The sequence below is a fragment of the Elgaria multicarinata genome, chromosome 2 (genome assembly GCF_023053635.1).
Source record: "Elgaria multicarinata webbii isolate HBS135686 ecotype San Diego chromosome 2, rElgMul1.1.pri, whole genome shotgun sequence".
Classification (NCBI taxonomy): Eukaryota; Metazoa; Chordata; class Lepidosauria; order Squamata; family Anguidae; genus Elgaria; species Elgaria multicarinata.
The window spans coordinates 129,357,396-129,382,346 of NC_086172.1; the positions used below are offsets into that span (position 1 = coordinate 129,357,396).

At 41.9% G+C, this 24,951-nt stretch overlaps 1 protein-coding gene across 1 annotated transcript in view; it reads left to right on the forward strand.

Moving 5' to 3' along the window:
* The first annotated feature begins 1,237 nt into the window (after positions 1-1,237).
* LOC134392917 (cytosolic phospholipase A2 epsilon-like) overlaps positions 1,238-24,951 on the forward strand; it is a 46,762-nt gene continuing 23,048 nt past the window's right edge. The window contains exons 1-7 of the mRNA XM_063117678.1: positions 1,238-1,284; positions 8,913-8,988; positions 15,650-15,786; positions 18,132-18,263; positions 20,077-20,117; positions 21,036-21,078; positions 23,862-23,919. Coding sequence (XP_062973748.1) covers positions 8,916-8,988; positions 15,650-15,786; positions 18,132-18,263; positions 20,077-20,117; positions 21,036-21,078; positions 23,862-23,919 — 484 coding nt within the window. The 5' untranslated portion in view covers positions 1,238-1,284; positions 8,913-8,915. The remainder of the gene's footprint in view (positions 1,285-8,912; positions 8,989-15,649; positions 15,787-18,131; positions 18,264-20,076; positions 20,118-21,035; positions 21,079-23,861; positions 23,920-24,951) is intronic.

Sequence of the window (24,951 nt, forward strand, 5' to 3'; positions counted from 1 at the left end):
TACTTACAGGCATCAGTGCCCAGATGGCTGCCATGTCTCTAATAGGAATGGCTGAGAATTTTGTTTCAGTTCAGTTTTGATTAAGAATTTATCAAAATTCACAATGTTCTCCATATTTGAGTCAAAAACAACTTGAAATTTGACAAGGGGGTGGGAGTCAAATGTGCAAGAAACCCAACTAACAGATTTACCCATTGAGGGCCAGGTCTTTGAATGCTTAGTTGTTAGACGTTTGGCTTTAAATCCCTGCGTATTCAACTACCTTAGTGCTGAATTAGAGTTGCTACCTCTTTTTTCTGACAGACTCCACAACGTTAATAGCTCTATGGTAGGCAGGTACACCATGGTTCTCTCCATGCTGGGAAAAGCTGCATTGATGGAACTGGACTGGTACAGATGACTGAGAATTTCATTTCAGTTTATTTTGATCAGAATTTGCCAAAATTCACAACATTCATATATGTGAAAGAAGTTGAGCTTTTTTTAAAAAAAAAATCTGAATGTGGGAGGAAGTGAAACTGACAGATTTGTTCATCTCTAGTCTCTAAGACAACCAGAGCTAAAAGAGTTTCCCCGACCCTGACTTAAAATGTAATCCTACACACACTTCTGTGAGCATAAGCTCCACTGAAAACAATTAGAATTACTTCCAAGGAGACATGTGGGGGACTGTAGTCTTAATTTGAAGACATTGCATTATCAAAGTCAGGGCTGGCCTTAGGGGTGGGTGAGCTGGGTGGTTGGCCGAGGTGCCGGGGGGGGGGGGCGCCAAGCTGAGCTGAGGGGGAGGGGGTTGCCAAGCTGAGCTGAGGTGGGTCGCTGAGCTGAGGGGCCCTGCCAAGCTGAGCTGAGGGGGAGCCCCAAGCTGAGCTCAAGGCATCAAAGCTGTCCACATGGGGGTGATTCCAAAGGCACTCCTTCCCAGGGAGCAATTTACCTTAGGGCTGGCCCTGATCAAAGGGATGTCAAGATATCTTTCTCCTGGAACTCAGCATTCCCATTCAAGAATTTGTGTCACTCAGATATTTGATAATCTACTGTTCTACTTCAGAGTTTCAACATTTCCTTCTGTGTGTAGTGCATATTAGTATGACATGATAAGGTTGTTAATTTACATATTTTATCTCTCTTAAAATAAATAAATAAATAAATAAATAAATAAATAAATAGGTCTCATTGTCTTTTCCTCTCCAGAACGTCCCTATAAATGCCTATCCTATGGAATATAAGGGACCTGAACCGGTCAATCGGTGCAATGAAGTTAAATGGAATTCTCAATCCAAGGTACTATGAACATTCAAAATTGGGGAAAGACTGGGATTATATATATATATATATATATATATATATATATATATTAAAAACATCAAAAAAAGGGAGGGGGAAGAAAAAGAATGAAAACTAATGGTGAAGTATTTGAGCCAATCATGAATGATAAAAATAATTCCAGAAGGTGTGATTAAGACATTTATTTGTTTTGTTTATACAGTGATGGTAGGCTTTAAATACTGTTGTTGTAATTGCTCTTTGTCTTTAGAGAATGTCTGTACCAGAGCTCATATGTTGGAACTTGTATTTAATTTCTGATTGTAATATTGGAACGAGTTTTTCATTCTCACCCTAGTGAGAATGTCCCTAGTATGCTCTGGGACATATCCCAGAAATCCCTGCTGATGAAGACACCTGCGTTTGCTTTGGGTACATATGAATGAAGTGAGGCCTTTAGTTAGACCTGAAATGAATTTACTCCTCCCAAAGTTCTTCTAACCCCACTCCTCCTCCTCCTTTGTGAATAGAAAATATTCAGATGTGAAGAAATTTGCTATTTGCTATGCACATTTGATATGTGAAGATCTTGCAACTTCTGTGACAATGTCTGACAACTGGCAGAGGGAGTCGTAGTATTTTACCATTTCCGGTGACTTGCAAGAGAATGTTATTAGAGTTTATGTTAACTTCATTTACGGATTCAACAAGTTTAAATACGCCAGTTTTGCATTTTGATGTCAAGAGCTCTGGCTATGGGGGTGGTATATAAGTGTAATAAATAAATAAACAAACTTCAAAAATGAACCTATTCAAGCCTAGTGGCATCTACGAGTTAGTGTGCCATTAGTATAAGGTAGGCATATATGAAAAATTGGTTTGATTCAGTTTTTACTCAAATTTGCCCTGTTTGCAACCCTGAATGCAAATGGCAGCATATTTTTGGAGAAAGCTCATATGTTCCTGAACTTACATTCTCAAACTGCATACATCAGGAAAAAAATCAGATTTTAAAAATGCTCTTACAAAAAAAAACCCAACTAAGCATTTTCTATCAGTGGGAAGTATGAATTTGGCTGTGCGCTCTCAACAAATGCATATGGAAATGTGCACTGCTCCTGTTCAAACAAAAAGAAAAACAGGTTATAGTCAGAAATGGGAGTGAGGTTTGGTGAGCTCAAGCATCACTGATTCTCCCATCTGTTGGTGGTTCCGATTTTGGTTGGGCTCTGAATCCATTCTGAGTTTCAATCAGAACCAGCCAGAACTCTAAAAGAGCTAGCCAAGGTGCTGAAACTATTTTGGCTGTGGGGTTCTGCACCTTGAGCAGAACCTTAGATTTCTTCCTAGATTCATAGTGAACCCACAATGGATTCACAGCCCTACCAAAATTGGAGCTACCAGCCTCCATTGGTATAAAATTCCCATTGCAATATTGCTGGATACTGGACATAGGAAGGTCAGAACTGTGCCTTCATGTGACTGCTGACTGGCCAGCATTGGTCCATGTTTGAGCAGAGTATGATGTCAGTGCTCCATGGAATGTACTCTGGGCCAATCAGCAACAACATGCTTGCATGGCACTGACCTTGCCTCGCCGCCATGCAGATATTGCCAAAAACCTTGGTGCAATTAATGGCAGAGCAAAAGAACATAACAAAAGTATAGGAGGTGTTTCCACTAGGTCAAATCAAGAATTGGAGGGTTTTTCTTGTATTTTTTTCCTTCTTTTTTGAAAATGTCAGGGGCACTTCCAGCCTACTATTGTATCCCAAAGCCAGCAAACGGAACTTGCATTTTTCAGTATAGACTGGCAATTATTCATCTGTAACTAGGTATGTCCATTAGGGGTGTGCAAAGTGGGTCTTCTCTGCATCAAATCTGATCTGGAGCTCTGTAGAGGTGATTCTCTGCCGCGATTTAGGAGCTCCTCCCCCCCTCCACCTTGTTGAATTACCCTCGAAGAACCGTTCAGTATTTGGGTAACTGGTATTAACAGAAATACTTACAGCTTCCTCATTTTTAAAGATAACTAGATAAAACTTGGCACAGTGATAGCTCTTAAGGAAACCTTTAGTCCCACAAAGATTGAATCAAATTGGTTCATGCTTTGATTTTATAGGAATTTTTAAATGGAAATTACAAAAATGCTTACATCTGCATAATTTTTTATAGATAAACAGACAAAACATGGCTCTTAAAAAGGGATTTAGCTCCACCAAGTTTAAATTAGGTCAGTTTATGCTTTGATGTTTTAGGAATTTTTTTTTTAAAAAAATCTCACTTCAGCCTTCTCCAATCTGGTACTCTCCCAATCTATTGGACAGAAACGCACCCCCCCTTGCACCTAGGTACTGAAATAAAGAGCCTGCCTTTGGTTTCCTCAGGTGTAGAGGCTTTCTTACTCACCACCAGCCATCCCAGCAGCACTTTCACACTGTGGAAATGTGGATGATTGACTTCTATGAGTCATAGCAGAAAAGCGCTCCCTCTCAGCAGCCACCAGTTAGTGTTTCCCACTTTCCTGAACACTGTGATTGGAGGAAAACACCACTGTGGCCATTCCTATTGGTTAGCCAAAGAAGTCAATATGAAAACTAACCCTCATCCCACTCTCCGTCTTCCAAATATGGACACACCCACACAGAGAGCAGGTTAATTCTAGAGACTTTAGAAGCTCTGATTGGGCACGTCTCTGCTCTGAGAGTATTTGATGGGTTTTGAAGCCGCCAATCTCTGCTCTGGAAGATCGAAAGCTCTGTGGATTTTCATAGTTACCAGATAATCCCAGAGCGGAGTGCACATCCCTAATGTCTATCACTAGGAAATCCACTTCTTTTTTGGCTTGACAGAGTTCTATAGCTGAACTGTTGGCTATTCCCTGAAATCCAGGAACTTTTCTTTGCATTTTGGGGGGGAGGGGAGGGGGAGAGATTCTGCAATTTGCACAAATTTCTGAGCAATGTGCGCAAATTACGAACAAATTTGCGCAAATCAGCTGTACTTTTCACAAAGGGCTTAGAAATTTGCACAACCTGCAGGAGCTTCCCCCCAACACGCACAAGCCTTAACATAAATTACGCTGTGCTAGCATAAGGGACCTCTAATGCACTGCCAATAGTGTTAGCTAATTGTCAGTTTAAACAAAAGACATGTGACTAGATTAGAACGACATAATATAAATATAAAGACAATCTTCTGGTTGGTAATCCAGCAACAGAGTCAAGTGAAGAGAGTTAGCAGGGGAGGATTGTAACTGACAGAACTCCTGTACTTTTAACAACTGCATGACAGGGGGGATTCAACAGGGGGATTTTTTTTTTCAAATATGAGAAAACTGGAGAAAGTAAGTGTGTGTGTGTGTGTGTGTGTGTGTGTGTGTGTGCTTGTGTGTGTGTGTGTGTGTGTGTGTGTGTGTGTGTGTATGTGTATGTGTAATTATACCCCTCCACACCTGAACTTTTGTCTGTAATTGTTATGGCATTAGATTCCTGTCAGGAAGAAGTGGCAACCCAACCATCAACATGATCCAGTACAAAAGAACATTTAAGAGCACACAGTGGAACCTTGTATCCACTGATGAAATCTCAATTGAATTTAGCGGCAAAACCTATGCTAAATACATGAAATATCAAAGAGACATTCAATCACCAATAAGCAGGAACATTCAAATTTGAACAATTTCTGCCCTAAATACTTTCCCACTAAAACGATGTGGAAAATGAGGCAAGGCAAAGAATTGTCCAAAGAAAATGAGAGGACGCTGACAAAAAAGAAGAGGATATTTACTTAATGACGATAAATACCATGGAAAATACTGTCTGAAAATAAACTAAGTACACTTAGGCAGCAATTAGTGAATGCATTGTAGAAGAGAATAATCTCTTCTATTTACGACTGTGCTAGCACAGAGTCAAGGCAACATTCACTGGATAATCAAAGAAAAACTTAACCATGTGTTTCCTTGCCTTTGGGAATTTAAATTTTCCTAACCTTTTGCCTTCATTCTACAATAAGCATTTTTGTCTTTTGCTCTCAACCAACTTGGTTTATGCTTTTCCTTCACTAGCTCTCAATTTCCATAGTTCAAGAAGGCTAGTGGACCGGGAATACTGAGAAGGGAGTATAGAAGGAAAATAAATACATATTCATACTAGGTGCTATCAGTCATCTTCAAGACCATTGTAAGATTTTCAGTGTGGATCAACAGAAAAGGAAAATCCAAAGAAATGAAAGTGGGGAATCAAAAATAGAAGAAATCAAAGAAGAAACTTGTTAAAATATCACAGTTGTCCTAATTCAGCAATGACTTGGGGAGGGGGAAGCAATACTTCTAGTGGAGCCATTGTGCTCCCCCTTTCTGTAGTGGTTTCCCTTTTGCATTTGAGTGAGAGGGACAGCTGTATGTCCCTCCCACTCAAAGCTGAAACACATGATTTAATTCCCAAAATTCTCTCCTAAAAATATTAATGGCAAAGTATTGCAGCCAAAACAAATTTAATGCCTAAAATTCGCCCCTGAAAATGTTAATGGGAAATAATGGGTTATATCCAATGCTAGTCCTATTTAGAGTAGACCCATTGAAAGGAATGATACTTATTTTAGATTAACATTGGATACCACCCAATCTCCAAACAGACTCTCAGGCCTTTGCTAGACCTACCGCATATTCCAGGATGGAGGAGGATTGATCTCGCATTGTGGATAATGCGAGATCCCACCCTCGTTTACACATCAGGTGAGGTGACCTCAACAAGAGAGGCGTCACGTCCTCCATTTTTAATTTTTTTACAGGAACGGAGTGCACGAACACTTGTGCACCAAGGTAAGGGTTTTTTGTTTTTTTTTAAATGGGATTCCCTGCTCCCCCCACCCTAGCCCCGATGGGTGCAGTGCTCCTGAGAAGCACTGTGCCCCGTGTGTGGCTCCCGGCGAGTAATCACGCAGAGCCGGGAAAAGCCGCGAAAACAGGCCACATGCTCGCGGTCTTGGGCTGAGCCTGAGACAGTGGGGAAAAGCGGGCTTGAAGGGGTAGGCTATATCCCGGGACCAGGGAGTGTTGATCCCTGCCTGAGCCCAGGATCCCCTGTGCATACGCACAGGGATGATCCTGGGTATTTGCCTGGTCTAGCAAAGGCTTCAGTCTATGAATAGTTGGTGAATATATTGGTAAATATATGACATTTGAATCTTCTGCAATATTGGCATTTGAACATATTTTATAGCTGATATGCAGTAGTAGTCACTATTTGATCTAAATATGTAACCATCAACATTTTACAACATCTGACAGCTAGCGTGTCATAGTAGGCAAATATACAACAGAATTGAATCAATTATATATTCTTAATTCGTTTAATCAATCAGAAGTGTGGGCTTTTGAATTTTAAACCAAAATTCAATTCCAAAATTTTAATATCTAATTTTGAAATTAGGTTCATCACATTTACAAACAAACAAAAAAGTCCTACATGACTGGGCTGGTGGTCAAGAGGACAGTGAAGTTGGATACTTTGTTTCAAGTGCCACAGCGTTGGGCAAAGTATTACCCTATTTCTTCGATTCTAAGACACACTTTTTCCCCATATAAACATCTCTAAAAATGGGGTATGTCTTAGAATCGCGGGTGTGTCTTAGGGGTTTTTATTTTCTGTTGGTGGTACTGAAATTAGTGTGCGTCTTACAATCGATGGCATCTTACAATCGAAGAAATACGGTATCTCTCCTTTTCAGTTCCTCATTTGTCATAGATTAGTGTCCTACCTCATAGAGTAGTTATGAAGGACCCACCCACAGGAAAAGAAAGGTTGTGAGAAATACATAGCAACCAATGCTTAGTTCTATTAATGAGAATTATTATTAAATGTCTTGGTTACAGGATACGATGAGTGCCAGTGTAGTGTTTCATCAGCATGTCCAAATAACTGCCAGATTTTTTAAAAAACCAAAGGGTGACAGATAACATCTTCTTTTGTACATTCATTAAAAAGTGGAGTAACGTCATGTAAGGAATTAAGTTGTAGCTTCCAGCTGAGTTCCACATGAATGAGAAAGATTGAGGACCATCCTGACTTCTCATATGGTGCACTTTGGTATTTGTAATGGTGACTAAGTAGGTTCCACAAAATTATGCAAACTCATTGAATGTATCAATTAGTATGAATTGGAGCTTCATACCAATTGAATTGGAGGAAGTGCCAAAGGAAGTGAGGCAGGTGGCTATTAGGAGGAGGGCTTTCTCCGCTGTGGCACCCCGGTTGTGGAATGAGCTCCCCAGAGAGGTCCGCCTGGCACCTACACTGTGCTCTTTTCGTCGCCAACTGAAGACCTTTTTATTCTCTCAGTATTTTAACACTTAATTTTAACTTAAATTTAAATTTTACTGTTTTAACTCTGTATTTTAATTTTATATCAATTTTGCTGCGTGGTTTTTATCCTGGTTGTGCTATTTATTTATTTATTTATTTATTGCATTTCTATACTGCCCAATAGCCGGAGCTCTCTTTTTATACTGTATTTTGTATTTGTGCTTTTAACCTGTTGGTTGTTTTATTATGGTTTTAATTTTTGTGAACCGCCCAGAGAACTTTGGCTATTGGGCGGTATAAAAATGTAATAAATAAATAAATAAGCTTCATGATCCCAAACGTTTCCTCTGGGTACAGGAAACAGAGAATGAATGAGATCCAAAGGAAGCATTCCAATCCTGTTCAGTTCCCTAAAGCATCAGGCTTGGCTGTTGCTGAAAATAAAATAATGGCACTGGGGTATCAAAATGAATGAACTATTGTCAAGTTGATCTGAAGAAGCAATATATTATGAACTCCCACCATGCCTGGTTTTCGATACTGCATTTGCTTTAGACTTTTAGGGGAGGGAAATCCAATCATAACAGCTTGGATCTGGACTGTGATGCTGCCAGTAGACTTTTTGGTCCAATGAAGGGTTCCTAGTGAGGGAAGAGGTGATTTTTGCCCGTTCCTTCTTGCCCCCTGCAGCCCCTTGTGACCCCCAAAACCATGCTCCTTTGATCCAATGGGGGGCTGCAGTCAGAAGGCATAATCATTGAAAATTGCATCCTCCTCTCTTCTACCAGCAGGAACCTTTTGCTGGATCAAAAGCCATTCATGACAGAAGGAGCCCTTCTGTTGATGGAAGTCCAAGGCAGGATCTACACTACTACTTTAAAATGATTTATAATGTTATTGACAACTTTTGGGACCCATATACAGTTTTCAAACCTTTTCCAAAGTGTTTTATCCTGTCTGGTGTAGATATGTCCTAAGTTTGAATACAACCCTATGGAAGGGAACTGTCCCAAAATATTTATTTATTTATTTATTTATTTATTGCATTTCTATACCGCCCAGTAGCCAGAGCTTTCTGGGCGGTTCACTGTTTGGTAGTTAAAGGTAACCTGAGAATAGTGGTGGTCAATCTCGTCTTCTGTTCAGATATTTCATTAAACCCAATGCCATTTGGTGAGAATGTGCGAAGGTGAGAATGTGGATAATGTATGGACAATTACTTAGATGTTATTCTGTAGAATTACTCATCCTGCTTTAGTTTGTTTCTCTAATAAATACACACACACACACACACACACTGTAGTATTCACCACTTCCTCCCAATATCTTGTTTTACAGCAAATGACAACATTTCCTTGCAGCTTACTTACTGTAAGAATCATTCGAATGAGAAATCTCCGTCGAGCTGATGCTTGTGAGTGCACTTCTGTTTGTAACCCTTTAATGTTTTTTAAGCTAAACATATTACAGTCACTGTTGTTATTTAGGCATCTGTAACCTCAAATCTGTTATGTGTTTCCATTGTTGAGTAGATCATTGCACACGGAACTGTATTTATGTTAGTGTCCCAAATATGTCTTGCACCTTGGTGACTCATTAACACTTAAGGTAGATAAGAGGAAATGTTTGTATTGTCTGTGGGTGGAAAGAGTAAACAGGAGGCTGAAGTGAAGTGTCCTGTGAATGATCTGAAGATATGGAAGGGGAGGAAGCTTTTGATTTTGCATTTTAATTAGAGAGTACTGAAACCACTCTTCCTGTATCAACATGCCAGCCTTCTATAAACCAGGTGCATGGCTGGCTGGGGTTGCTAAGAATTGTTGTCCAAGTCATCTGGAGAGCACCAGGTTGGGGAAGGCTGCAATATGGGAATCAGAATGTGTTTATCCATCAGTATCCACACTTTTCAGAACAATGCAATGCAGTTCTCTGTCAAAAAAGGGCACAAAAAGGTGTATATCAGGAAAAAGTGCACACAAAAAGGTGCATTTTAAGGGGAAAATGTACAATGCAACATTATGTTAAGGAAAACTGCTTTCCTATATATGGCATACAAAAATACTTATATTTGGGGAAATGTGCACAAAATGCATACAGATTTTTTGTGCAGACTGATTTTTGTGCAGACTTTTTTTTTAAAAAAAAAAAGTTTCAAACTGATGCGGAAATGAATGGAATGAATTTAAGACTCGAAACATGTGAAATCAAAATAGATTTATTTGTTGGTCCCCAAAGCAGAGCAGGCAATATGTAGAGGGCATGGGATACTTCTGGCTTTTAACACCACATCTAGGTTAACCTCACCTGCTGACACTTAGGCCATAGCTAGACAGGGCTTTATCCCGGGGTGATCCCTGGGATCGTCCCTGTGCGTCCACATGACGCACAGGGGATCATGGGATCAGGGAGGGATGATCCCTCCCTTGCCCCAGGATATAGCCCTCCCCTTTGACCCTGTTTTTTCCACAGTCCCGGTTTCAGTGACCAGCCACGAGTCAAGGCGTTCTGCTGAATGCTTTATTGCTTTAGTGTTTTATTGCCAATTACCCAGCCATAAATCTCTGGCCAAGAATGCAGGAGGGAACTGCTGCGTTTTAAGAAGAACACAGTCCTTTAAGTAAAGTACAATAGTTCTAGCCAGAGACAAGTTCTGAAGTGCAAGCCTACCAATCCGGGTCGAAGAACCAAACAGAGGGTGCTGGTGTCAAGGAGCCAAGAGCAAGCGAAGGTCAGGTCCAGTCCGATATCAAGAGCCAAGTCAGTCGTCCAAAATGCCAGGGATAAACGTCAAGCAGAGTCAATCAAGCCAGTCCAGGTCAGGAAACCAAAGTCACAGTCAAACGGTAAGGCGTAGGGCACAGTAGCAACCGGAGGAACGAAAGGTGTTTGCTACACCAGACCAGCAGTCAGGTTCTCCCTTTTCAAACCCTGCCAGCATGACCCCACCCAGATCCCAGCTGTGCCTCATTCCTTCACCTTTTCACCGAACCCCCTCCTACAGTTCAGCGTCTTTTCCCTGCCTGTTCTGCAGGCGCATACTTCGCCTCACCACCTGCATTGCTTCTGCCCTTCTCCTTCGTCTCCTTTCGCGGGGGCTGGGTGGTCGAACCATCTCCGTCTCTGACTCAGCCTCAGGAGCGACAGGCAGAGGAAGCAACTGACTGGTCCCGTGGCTCCTCCACGGGACCTGCATTCTCTTCCATGGAATGACTCCCTACCAACTGTGCACTGGTCTCTGGTCCAGCTGTGGGGGAGGAAACACCCTCTACTTCTTGTAAGTTTGCCTCCTCCTCATCTGAGGAGGCTTCCTCGGGTGCAACTCTAACACCCGGGCTGAGCCCGAGACTGTGGAACATGTGGCTGGGGGCAGGGGGTTGACCCGGCTCCGTGCGATTCCTTGCAAGGAGCAAGGAGCTGAGCACGGGGCGCAGCACTCCTCAGGAGCGCTGCGCCCATCAGGGGTAGGGTGAGGGGAGCGGGGAAAGTAATTTAAATTTTAAAAAGTACTTACCTTTTGTGCAAAAGCGTTCGTGCACTGCTGGCCCTTTAACTTCCCCCCAACAGATATGGTGGGCACGCCGTCTCTCCTTCTGAGGTCGTCGTGTGTCGCATGTAAACAGAGGAGGGATCTTGTGTTAAACACAATGAGAGGTCTTCCCTCCTCCGTTGCGGGATAACAGGTAGGTCTAGCTAAGGCCTTAGAATAGCCATCACGTTTCTTCGACATTTACAATTGTTTGTCCATTCAGTCATTTTCATTTATTATAGTTCAGTTCCTCCTTACAGCCAAAAAGTGCTTCACAGAGATTAAAAAGCATTAAAAATACATTATACAAAGTGTAAAACCATGTACATAAAAACATACAAACAGATAGCACACACACAGAGTACATATATCTAAAAGTAATTTTGAATTTTCTATCCAGACTGTTTGGGGCCTGCAAAGCCTAGGTGAAGCTTAGGGTAAAAAGAACTTGCATTTTTGCAACTTTTATTTCCTTTTAATGGCTTTTGTATCACTCAGCTCTATTGACTAAATATCTTTAATTTTAATTTGCTCATTTTAATATATTAGTAAACTGTTGTGTTAAACCTAAAGGGTCTGGGTGCCAATCATCCCATGTCTACAGCCTAAACCACACATTCCTGGGAAGGAGAAGAGGAAAAGGAGGAAGGTGGGTCTCTTAAAGAGACAAGAGTTGTTCAAGGGGTCCAGGACATAGAAGGAACCCTGACACAGGAATTATAGGAGTTAAGAACATAAGAAGAGCCCTGCTGGATCAGACCAAGGGTCCATCTAGTCCAGCACTCTGTTCACACAGTGGCCAACCAGCTGTTGACCAGGAACTCACAAGCAGGAAATGAATGCAACAGCACCTTCTAGCCCATAGAGCCTCTGGTACTGGAGGTGGCACACAGCCATCAGGACTAACAGCCATTGATAGCTTTCTCTTCCAAGAATTTTTCTAACCCCCTTTTAAAGCCATCCAAATTGGTGGCCAACACTTCATCTTGTGTTAGCAAATTCCATAGTTTAACTATGGGCTGCGTGAAGACGTAACAATGTGTGCAGAGCCACAGGTTCGCCAGCCCTGCCTTAGAACCACCTGAACCGCTAGGCCCAGACCATAGGGTGCAAGTCTAAGATGCTCCCCAAACAACCCCATGACAGGCAGCATGGCAAATGGTGGCAGCTCCTCCTCTTCCTCCTCCTGCTGCACCACTGCCAAATGGAAGTAGCAGGATGTTCACTGGTATATGCATTTATTTATTACATTTATATCCCAGCTTTTTTTTCCTCCAAGGAACCCAAGGCAGCACACATTTAATCCTCACAACAACAACCCTGTGAGGTAGGTGGGGCTGAGAGTCTGTGACTAGCCCAAAGTCACCCAGTGAGCTTCCATGGCCGAGTGGGGACTAGAACCCGGATCTCCCGACTCTCTGTCCGACACTCTAGCCGCTACACCACACTGGCATAAGTGTTGTTTCTTTATTGTTCCAAGGGTTAGCGCTGCCTTGAGTTCTCCTCCTCCAAATTCCATTTTTGTGGAGTTCCATTCCATTAGGAGAACTTTTAAAATCAATTTCAGAACTGGAACATTTGCTCTCAGACCCATTAGCATATTTGCATCTCCCTCCCATATCCAGCATTCACTTGCACAGCAAAACAAAAACACAAAACTTGCACACTATGTCTGTGGGTTTTTTTGTGTCACGTATATCCAATGCATCTGTCATAGCGCATCAAAACAGGTTGTATGAGGCCAAAGGTGCCCAGCAAGCTGGTTTAATAGCATGCCTTCTAGTTTGAGGTGTTTCAAAATTAAACGGGCATGTCTCCGATGGTTTGTTTAAAGAGCTTTGTGTTAATGTTAGGGTGGATCCAACTGCACTTTCAGGCACTTGCTTCTCGGAACCTCAGTCCCACCTTTTTGTGATATCTTGAAACTGATCAAGAGGATGTAACACGGATGCACCGGATTAACTTTAGCTGCTGACAGCAATGTTTAAAGCTTGCTGGGGAGTGCTGCTACTCTTCTGCCATCATAAAACAGTACTGTATATGTATACTGACCCACCCACACACCAACCCTTCTTATTTACTCTCCGCTGACTGATGCTTTTGGCATGTGTAGTGTTACCTTGCTTAATGCAATCTCCTCATCCCACGTGGATTTTTCACTCAGGGCAAAACTACATGTGATCTAATATGCAGCTTTGCAAAAACATGCAAATTGCATCAGCAGGGTGATAATTAATGGCATAAGAACAGGCGCTTCTTCCTCTGCGGCACCCAAGGAAAACCCTTCCTCTGACTAAACTTGTATTTGTGATGGATGGTAGGTAGAAGCTGCTATTTTCACCAATAGAGAAATTTCCTCCCAATGCAAATACTAGCTTTGAGCTTTTTCTTCAGGCCTACAGGAGGAGAGGAAAGGATTACATTCCTTCTTCATGCCTGCTCTGATTCTTTAAATTATCAGTGTGCCCAGCTGATAAAATTTGCTTTAAAAAAGAGCCCTGTAAGGATGAGTTTAAAATTAAACGTCATGTATAGTTTCACCCTTAAATCCACTAGAAGGATGAGCCTAAACTTGTATTGATCTTGAAATTGTACTATGTCTGGATTGTGTGATGACAGAGGGCATGGCTAGATGGGGTGATATCCCCGGGTTCACCCCGGGATCGTCCCTGTGTGTCCACATGATGCACAGGGGATCCTGGGAGCAGGGAGGGATGATCTCTCCCTTACCCCGGGATATCGCCCTACCCTTTGAGCCTGCTTTTTCCACGGTCTCAGGATGAGACCGCGGTCTCGTGGAACGTGTGGCCGGGCATCGCGAGTAACCGCGAGGAGACAGGACCCAGGCACAGGGTGTGGGGGGGAGAAGGGTTTTTTTTTAAAAAAAACTTATGTTTTGCGGTCGAGTGCTCCTTCTCCTTTAAAAAACAAAAAACAAAATGGCGAGTGTGACATCCTTTTCCTCCTGGGACGTCGCGCGCTGCGTGTAAACAGAAGGGTAGATTGCGCAATAACCATCTCGTGAGATCCTCCCCCCTCCGTCGCACTAGACCAGGTAGGTCTAGCCATGCCCAGAGTCTCTATTATATTTTAATGCACAGAATTAACATTTTCATTTAAAAACCTTCCACATACAGTGTTGGTCACATATTTCCATATTCAAAAATAGCAGTTCTACTGTGAAGACTTGGGGGGAAAGGAAAGGAACCTTTCATGCAAGCACTTGAGTCATTGCTGACTCCTAGAGGGATGCCTGCTTTCGCTGACGTTTTCTTGGCAGACTTTGTAGTGGGGTGGTTTGCCATTGCCTTCCCCAGTCGCAGTTACCTTTCCCCTAGCTAGCTGGGTACTCATTTTACCGACCTCGGAAGGATGGAATGCTGAGCCGACCTGAGCCGGCTGCCTGAGAACCAGCTTCCGCTGGGATCGAACTCAGGCCGTGGGGAGAGCTTCGGCTGCAGTAACTGCCGCTTACCACTCTGCGCCACATGAGGCCACATATAAAAAGAGCTGTAAAAGAAACATTTAGAGTATTTAATACTCATTTATAACAAAAGCATTCAGTAAGAGTCTTAAGTGGGAACTATTAAAACATCCAAATACAGGGAATGTGGGAAAATGATTAATAAGCTATGCTAATGAATCTTAAATAAAGATATTGGGTAGGACCTAATGATGTCCTACCGCTGGCAGCCAACACTATCAGTTCCCGGTGTACCTACGACCAGCCCTGCCAGCAGCGTTGCACATGCGGCCCCTACCAGTGGTGTCAGCGAAGTAGCACTTCCAATGTAGATCAGAAATGCATGTTTTTGGAAGGGGCAGGCCGTGCTTGCCCCCAGAGATGCTACATCACTGCCCCCAGCTGTAGGTGCTGCACACGCACTGGGAAGTGGTGGTGCTCGCTACCAGCAGTAGGGCATCATTGGATCCTACCCATTAGTATATGCATGTGTTCTACTTAGTATTTCCATTCAAATGCTTTGTAATTTTTAGTGAAGGTGGTCAACAGGCCAGAAAAAGACTTCTAATAGTCTTGTTATCAGAAATCAGCAGGAGCAGCTTTTCATGACATGGAGCTAAATAAGATCCCCTCCCATTGGCTCCTGGTCAAAGTGCTGTTAAAGTAAAGCTTACCTGGGCCAGTATTCAATGGCACTATTGTACAAGCGGCCCCTTCCACCAAATCCATTGAACAAGAGGGTCAACCATTAATGGAGATTTAACCCTCCATATTGGGGCTTCTATAGGAAGCCCCAAAACGAGCAGTAATGCTCTTTTCTGAATCAGGACAGGTTGGTAGAGCTTCCTTAGGTGAGCTCTGCTGACCTGCCCTGTTCCAGAAATGAGCATTTCCAGTTGCTTCCAGAAGCGCTAAATCTCCATTTTGCAAGCAGTGGGTCTCCCTTGCAGAATGGAATCAGCAGAGGTGCAACAGAATCAGTGGAGGAGCAATGGAATCAGCAGAGGCACAGCACCCCATTGGATACTGCCTGTGGTTCAGTCCAAAAGTTGGCAAGACTCATTACGCTATTCTTCTTTTCCACAGTAAGCCAGTCTGACTGTTATGTGACCCTATGGCTGCCAACCGCTTCATGTGAAAAGCTGCGGACCAAAACTGTCAATAATAGCAAGAACCCTGTTTGGAATGAAACTTTTTACTATAGGATACAGCCAGAAGTCAAGGTAAAAAAATTAATATATTTCTCTTTCAGCTGATACTGGCTAGGACTGTTCTTACCTGGCTTATCTTAACAGGAAAATACCATCACACACTTTCCCCATGGTCTCAGGATGATTCCGAGACCACAGGATATGTGTCTAGGTGTTGCTGTTTGTCCCGGCTCCTTGTGAGTAATAAAATTAATAAAATGCTGAACAAAACAAAAAAGTTTTCAAGGCCTGCTTCAAGAGAAGTACTGAAGAATCCATGCATACTTCCTTAGGGAGAGATATCTCATTAACAATCACCATACAAAGCTATGCTTTTATTTATTTATTTGCAATATTTATATACCGCTTCCTGTTCAAGAATTTCGGTGCAGTGGACAAATTGAATAAAAGGATAAAACAGAATAAAAAGACATTAAAAGTACATTTTTAAAAGAAACAAGTGCAATAAAACTGTGGCTGGTCATCAAGGGAAGGCTTCCTGGAACAACTATGTTTTTAGGATGCACCAGACAGAATATAAAGTTGGCACATGCCTAACCTCCAGGGGGAAGGAATTCCATAGGATGGGGGCCACCACACTGAAGGCTCTTTCCCTGGTGGACTCCAATCAGGGAAAGACATTAAGTCTTTGTGGATGTAGGAATGTGTTTTTTGGGTTTGTTTGTTTTTAAAAAAAACTCTACAAATTTTTCCAGTTTGGCCTTGACGGATTTCGTTCAGTTTCCTCCTGCTGGCATCGACACAATCTGTAGCAGATTCCTTTAAAAAAAAATGTAATGGTGGCAGTTTGCACAAATTGGATTTTTCATGTGGGGGGAATCTTTAAATCTGAACAAATGCGGTTGTAAAATTGTTTTTCAAAAAAATGTATTGGCGGTTTTGCACAAGTGTGCATGATCAAAAGTCTGCCTGTCTGCTATACAGTCCCAGGGAAGCATATTCCTTTTTTGTAAATATCCTTGTCAGTTTCATCCTCTCCACTTCATTTAGCCCTGCCTAGCCAGATTTTGTATTTGTCAAAGAACTTGTCCTCCCCCCCCCACCCCGCACCAAAGTGGAGGATGAAATTGACAAGTTCTTTGACATGGCGGGAGCCTGGGGAAAATGCACCCGAACATTGCAGAATTGGAGGGAAGGGGTCTGCTAAAGTCCACTGCCAGTTACCACAACAGAAACACTGTGGAATTCCATCAGGCTTAAACAGAATGGAATTCCAAGTATGACACATCCCTACTATGTATTAGTACTGAAGAGTCCATGCATACTTCTCTAAGGACAGAATTCAACTAGGGAGAGGTATTTCATTAATAATAACCCTACACAGCTATATACTAGGGATGCATGAAAAATTAGTTTCAAAGCTTCATCCCACGTACCTGTTTTCCTTGAATTATCCCCTACAGCACTAAGCTGTCAGCGTTGTTGTTGTTGTTAAATCACATCCCGGGTGGCAGCGCTCCTAAGATCCTTTGCAAAGGGGTTAAGGGGGGGAAAGGTAAAAAAAATCATAAAAAATCAATGGATGACCCAATTTGATTCCAAAAGCTCTCCTTAATATCTATTACTGTGCCAATTTTGATGTATTTATCTTTAAAGCTTACACAGATGTAAGCATTTGTTTAAATTTTCTTTAAACATATCAAATCCTTCTCCTGCGCCCCAGTGGCCGCTCAGAAAACAAATGATTTGCTCAAAAACTATTAGCAAAATACCTTGATTCTTTTCCCTTTATAGCACAATTAAAGCAGGATGCATGGGAGTACTTCACAGTCAAAGCAGATTATAAACTGGAAAACTTCAGAGTGCTTCACAATAAAAGCAGAGTATAAGCTGGAAAACTTTGGAGTCCTTTGCACGTAATTCGTAGTGATTGCACAGTATAAGGCTGGTGTGATAAAGCTCTCAGTTTGTTTTAACTAGCATATATACAATTTGCACCTCTGAAGTCCCTATATTTCCTAGCTTGCAATGCGACGCGCACAACAAAAGATGTGTTCAGTAATTGTGGATATTTGAAAAATGTATACAAACACACTGTAGTCAATAGGAGAAGTTGTGCGTAATTGGCGCATACATTTGAAAAAATGGAATGACAATAGGCATGAATTTTTATGTGATACCCCCATCCCTCCTCCCACAGCAAAGCTCACATTCTTGAGGTAGACATTACTGAGTCAGTGGTTATATTCATATCCTATGTACTTGATTAACCTTTCCAGCTGAATAATTCCACATTGTTGTTGTTGTTACTAACCTTTCTTTCCACGGGATGAATAAGAGCAGAGGATTCTAATCATTTCCTGCTTTTATAGGTTCAGATCAAATCTAACATCTACTATACTTCTTGATCCCCACAGAACCTACTGGAGCTGTCTGTCTATGACGAAGATACCGTCTCTCCAGATGACCTCCTCTTCACTATACGCTTCGATGTAGCTCGAGTTCCAGTTGATGAAAGAGTCGTCATGCATTTTAAGTCTGATCCTAAGGTGAGATCTGAAATACAGCACTTAGGGGTGCCTTTTGCTGCCCAAATCCATTCCATTCATGCCTGATGGATTTCCACAGTGTGTCAGATCCGAGAAACTAGGGCTGACCAAATTAGGGGGCAGGGGGAGGACTGCAGGAAAATGTTGCACATTTATTAACTTTGGGGTTTGAAGTGATAAACTGGCACTTGGAGGGTGCCCCCCCCCTTCCATTGCACACTTGCTCGAGTCTCCAACAAGTCCTTTTAACAGAGATCTACACTCCATCCCCCGTTTCACAAATCCCAGTGAGCAGCGGATCAGATTACTAAGTGGGCAATCTTCTCCTCTTTTCTTGAGTTGTCAGTGGCGTAATTTGACAACAGTCAGTGTCAAATGTGTGCAGATTACCCATTTGTAGTGAAAGGAAATGAAAGGGAGGGTTAGAAATGTTTGACAATGTTATAACAATGTTTGACAAGTTGGCTCTAATGGGCTAAACAAAGTAATGCGGAAAGGATGAAACTGACAAGGATATTGACATTGACAAGAGGGGAATAAAACGCCTCTAGGACACAGGCAGACTTGCAGTCATGCATAGTTGTGCAAAAGTGGTATTAAAAATAATTATAACAATATTTGTATACATTTCAAGACTCACCAACTTTTTTAAAAAAAATGTGCAAAATGGAATTTGCCCAAATGGTGGAAGCCGGGGGTGGGGCGAATGTGCATATTTCCACCTTTGCGTACTGGCTCAACTTGCTGCAGAGCGAGTCTGTGCTACCAGATGGAAGTGGAACAAAATCCATGGAGCCAAACCAGGGGAAAAAATCCATCAAGCTTCACCCCCACCCAATCCTTTGACATCACTAATGATACTTAGACAATGCCCTAAACTTCAGGCCTGTACAACTATCTATCAAGCTGAACACAAGTTACCAGCCATGACGATGGCTTGCTAATTCATCTTTATTTATCTGCCTACTTAATGCAAAAACATACACACAGACACACATACGTGCAAACACACACACACACACCCCTAGTAGATAGTAAGGATGCTGTATTTAAATAATAATAATAATAATAATAATAATAATAATAATAATAATAATAATAATAATTCCAGTTTGTGGAATGGCTTGCTGGGAAAGATTCATCAACTTCACTGTCTTCCAGAATTTAAGAAAGTCATAAAGACTGATCTCTTCCAGCAGGCCTACCCAGCTGAATTTTAAGATGCCTTTTTTAATGGTGTGCTGCTTTTAATGATGCACCGGTTTTAAATGTTTGAATTAGTTTTATGTATTTTATGGTGTTTTTATTTGTGTTGTACCCCGCCTCGACTCAGAGGGAGAGCCGGGTAACAAATAATAATAATAATAATAATAATAATAATAATAATAATAATAATAATAAATAATTTTATTGGTTCAGTTATAACTGTCACAGTGATTCTGCAAGGGGGAACATGTTACTTGATCAAGGGGGAGACTTGCTCCTTTTCTCCCTTGCCCCCATCTTACACTGCCTGTATGGTGAGTTAATAATTTCCAGCTGCTGGATTGAAAAATATTATTTCTTGATCACCAAAGCTTATTGCTTTCTATAAACATGGAAATGGCTGACGGTTGCATACTTTTTGATCCACCTTTGAATGTGGTTGCTTAAATACAAGTAATAAATACCTATTTTCATGCCTAGAGTACAATGCACCCTTTATCAACTTTATATTGTGTTGTTGTTGTTTTATATCAGTAGGAAGGGAAAAATTATGTAACCATTTAAGTTTTGTTCTTGTTTTATGTTTGTTTTGTTTTGTTGGGGGTAGGCACAAGAAGATCTGGAAGTTGAATTTCTGGTGGAATCTGCGTAAGTATTTTAATTTGTTTAATTTTATCCTACATTGTTCTTACATTTTATATGAATGATGATAATTTTTTTAAAAAATAAATCTAATTTTCAGATGCAAAATTAAAGCAATGGTAATTCAGTAAAAGGAGAATATCACCCACATGCCCAAATACAACCGAATTCCCTGTGAGTGTACACAAACGCAGAAAGACATAAACTTGCATCAATTCAGCATTTAAATCTGTAACGTTGCTTCACAATTGCATTTTCAATTTTTCCAGTTATGATTTTACATTTTTAAAAGCTTCACAACCTCAAGTCTGGTTGATAAATGTTAGGACAAAAATACTAAATGTTAAATTGAAGGCATATTATATAGGTCCAACAAATGTGGAGGGAAAGCACCAAAACACCATGCAGGCTGGAGGATAGAACCCTCCAAGTGCCTAAACACAAAAGCACTGCAAATTGGAAGATGGTGTGACTTTTATTCCCAGGGCATGTCTACGCGATTCTGCCATGCGTATGTAGTCTTTGTGTTTCTTCCCACATTACCAGAATAGTCTGGGGATCACAGAATCATAGAATCATAGAATAGTATAGTTGGAAGGCGCCTATGAGACCATTGAGTCCAACCCCCTGCTCAATGAGGGAATCCACCTGAAAGCATACCTGACAGATGGCTGCCCAGCTGCCTCTTGAAGGCCTCTAGTGTGGAAGAGCCCACAACTATATTGCTCCTAAAAATAAGAATTGTAGACACAATTTAGAGCCATTGAAGCTAAAGTAGTGTAATAAACCCACAGTATATGGATGAGACACTAAGCTTACAAGCCCCTCTTTTTAGGATCAGAATGAAAACAAACTTATTCTTGCCTTGCAGGAATAATATTTTACTGTTTGGAAGGATTATTGTGTTTACATCTTGTTTTCTAGGTCAGGTCCTCCTGAAACCATACTTACGAATGGAGTTCTAGTGGTAATTTTATTTCATATTATATTTCTGCAGTTCATCAATGCTAAGAATTGTTTGGATCTAATGCTGAGCATCTACTAGCAGAATGGAAACTGCTAGTGGAGTGGATTTTCCCTCTCTTTTGCAGCACGCAGCACATTTAGAGCACACAGGTGGGATGCAGGGGAAGGAGAGGACAGGGAAGTCCTGTTGCACCAGCAGAAGTCTTCTCTGGATCCAAATCAATACTTCAGAAACTGAGGCCTTTGCTAGACCAGCCTATATCCTGGGGTGATACCCGGGATTGTCCCTGTGCATCCAGATGATGCACAGGGGATCCCAGGCTCAGGCAGGGATCAACCCACCCTGACCCCGGGGTATAGGCCTACTCTTTGGCCCTGTTTTTCCCCACAGTCTCGGGCTGAGCCCGAGACCGCAAGCGTGTGGCCCGTTTACACGGCTTTCCCAGGCTCCACGTGATTACTCGCGCGGAGCCGGGAGCTGAACACGGGGTGTAGCGCTCCTCAGGAGCGCTGTGCCCAACGGGGCTAGGGTGGGGAGAGTGGGGAAATCAATTTTTTTTTAAAAAAAAACGCACTTACCTTGCCGCTCGTCCTCTCGTGTGCAGCCAGCCCTTTAAAAGTTTTTTTAAAAACGGCGGGCGCGACGGCTCTCTTCTTGAGTTTGTCGTGCCTCGCGTGTAAACAAGGGCGAGATCTCACGTTATTCATAACACAAGGTCTCCCCTCCTCTCCCCTGGATTTTCCCCTAGGTCTAGCAAAGACCAGAGTTGTTAGTACCCCATCTCACTTTTCTGCTGGAAGTGTTCTGGTGCTTCTGTCTTGAGTACACATTTCAAATCAATGTCCATTGCATTCAAAGTCTTCTTTGACCCTAAAACTGAATGCCATATTTAGGGACAGAGTAACCAGATGAAGAAAGGAATCCATATATGACTCACACATTTCCTTTGTGTGTGGATGGAGTGAGAACATTCTTAGTGAATTCAAATTTGAAAATCCAAATCTGCTTGTTTTAAAAGAAATAAATTGACCTACCTTTAAGGGATCTGCTCTACTGGGTTAATGAAATTCTGTCAAGTTTGCCATGAAATCAGATCTTGTCTTTGAAATTTGGGGCCTGATAAAACCAAAGTTAAACATGTTGATGTCCCAATGATTCCAGTGGGAGAGTTGTGCCATTGAAATCAATGAAACTTCAAGAACTTAACTTGGCTGGACCAATTCCCTGATATTATGTATTTAAATAGTGACAGGTTTTTATATTTTGGTTCAAATTTGTTTCTGCCATACATGATTTCCTCTTTTTATTGTCAGGTCTCTTGATTAAAATGTTGGGCTCTGTGGAGGCAATGACTAGGTACTACTAGTCTTAGGCCTTAGCTAGACCTAAGGTTTATCCTGGGATTGTCCTGGGGTCATCACTGTTCATGTAAATGACACACAGGGGATCCCGGGAGCATGCAGGGATGACCCCCGGGACAACCCCGGGATAAACCTTAGGTCTAGCTAAGGCTTTATTCTCTCTCTCTCTCTCTCTCTCTCTCTCTCTCTCCCTCTCCCTCTCCCTCTCCCTCTCTCTCTCTCTCTCACACACACACACACACAAGCAAACGCACAATCGTCTCAGCAAGGCAGGGAATAACTGTAATGGTTCCACCAGGCATAGCTCCCCAGAATCCATTCTGGCAGACAATAATCTCTTTCCCTCTTATGAACATATGAAGACGAGTTATACCACTGGTCAATCTAACTCAATACTATCTCCTCTGACTGTCAAAGACTCTCCAAGCTCTATAGCAAGGGCTTTGAGATCTTCTACACTCACTTGAACCAGAGACATTCTGCATGCAAAGCATGTGCCCTACTGCAGAGTTACACCCTCCTCCTCTTGCACACGGATTCAGCAGGGAAAAACATACGACTGGGGATCTTGGAGAGGCTGGTTGCCTTTGAGAATGCTTCCATGTCCAATAGCAGGATCTGCTCTTAATATGAACATTCCCTGCAAGGTACCCCCATCCCAGCTATTACTTCTTCTGGAGATGAACTTCCTTGATTGCATTGTTCAGAGTAATCTAACAAAAGCTTCTAAATCCAGGAGTAAACAACAACAACAATAATAGAATACAAAAATATTATTAAATACATAAACCTGATTAAAACATATAAAACTAATACATTATTAAAGTAACAGCCAGATATCTTAACATTCAACTGGGTAGGCCTGCCAGAAGAGATCAGTCTTTATAGCATTTTTATATTCAGAAAGTCCGTTGAGTTGGTGAATTTCTCCCAGCAAGCTATTCCACAGTCTGGGAGCGGAAGAAGAGAAGGTCCTCTGGGTAACAGTTGTCAATCTACTTTTGGCTGACTGAAGTAAATTCTTCTCAGAGGACCTGAGTGTGCAGGGCGGTTTGTACAGGAGAAGGTGATCCCACAGGTGACTTTGGGCCAGTCACATACTTTCAGCCCAACCTACCTCACAGGGTTGTTGTTGTGAGGATAACATGGAGAGGAGGAGGATTATGTATGCTACCTTGGGTTCCTTGGAGGAAAAAAGGCAGGATATAAATGTAATAACAATAATAATAACGATAATAATAATAATAATAATAATAATAATAAATAAATAAATAACTGGGACCCAAACCATGTAGGGCTTTAAAGGTAATAACCAACACTTTATACTTTGCCTAGAAACTAATTGGCAGCCAGCGAAGTGATATTAAAATTGTTGTTGTTGTTGTTGTTGATGATTTTGTTTGTTGCTTCTTTCTGTTACAGTGTCGTGAAGTTTGCACATTGGAAGCTGAGGTGAACCAGACAAAGCGACATAAATCAAGTGAGTTTGTATGGATGCATTTATTATTCATAATTAGATAGTTACATTACCGTGTTGAATAACATTCCACACACTATTGTAAGAAATAAATGAAAAACTGGAATTAGTATTTGAAAAGACTGTTCTTTGACTGGAAGTATAAAGTATATGCTTTGTGTTATTAATTACATTGGTTGCAGCAATACAGAATTATGATCCAAGGATAAGATTTGTTGCAACAAAAAACCCACATGTACTTGTACCACGTGCTTGTCTGTGTAGCAGACATAATACATGCCTTGAAATCATCGATCAATAATCCAGCTGAAATGCTTAGGGATCAAGTAAAGATCTGGTTGGAATTTTGGATTCCCTTTAGAAACAATATTTACTTTCAAATACTTTGAAATGAAAAATTTCAGCCATATCCAATGGTTACCTGCATGTACCACTACCATATATGGGAACTCGGATTATATAGGTAGAATTAAACTGCCATCTTGGCCCTGTGGGGAATAAGAAAGACCGAGGGGACAGGAGCAGGCAGAAGTAACATCGGGGCCTGCTCCTGCTGGACTCTTCCCCCACCCCCACAGGGCAAACTGCCATCTTGGCCCTGTGGGGAAGAAGAAGGACCGAGGGGACAGGAGCAGGCAGAAGTAACATCGGGGCCTGCTCCTGCTGGACTCTTCCCCCACCCCCACAGGGCAAACTGCCATCTTGGCCCTGTGGGGAAGAAGAAGGACCAAGGGGACAGGAGCAGGCAGAAGTAACATGGGGCCTGCTCCTGTTGGACTCTCTCTCTCTCTCTCTCTCTCTCTCTTTCTTTCTCTCTCCTCCCTCCCTCCCTCCTGGACTCCTTTTCCTTGTGTGTCATGTCTTTATTAGACTGTAAGCCTGAGGGCAGGGACTGTCTTTTTTGCTAAGTGTAAGCCGCTCCGAGAGCCTTTTTTGGCTGAGGAGCGGGGTATAAGTATGATAAATAAATAAATAAAATAAATAAATAAATAATAAGGGAGTTCTACTATCCCTTATTAATGAACTAATGCACAA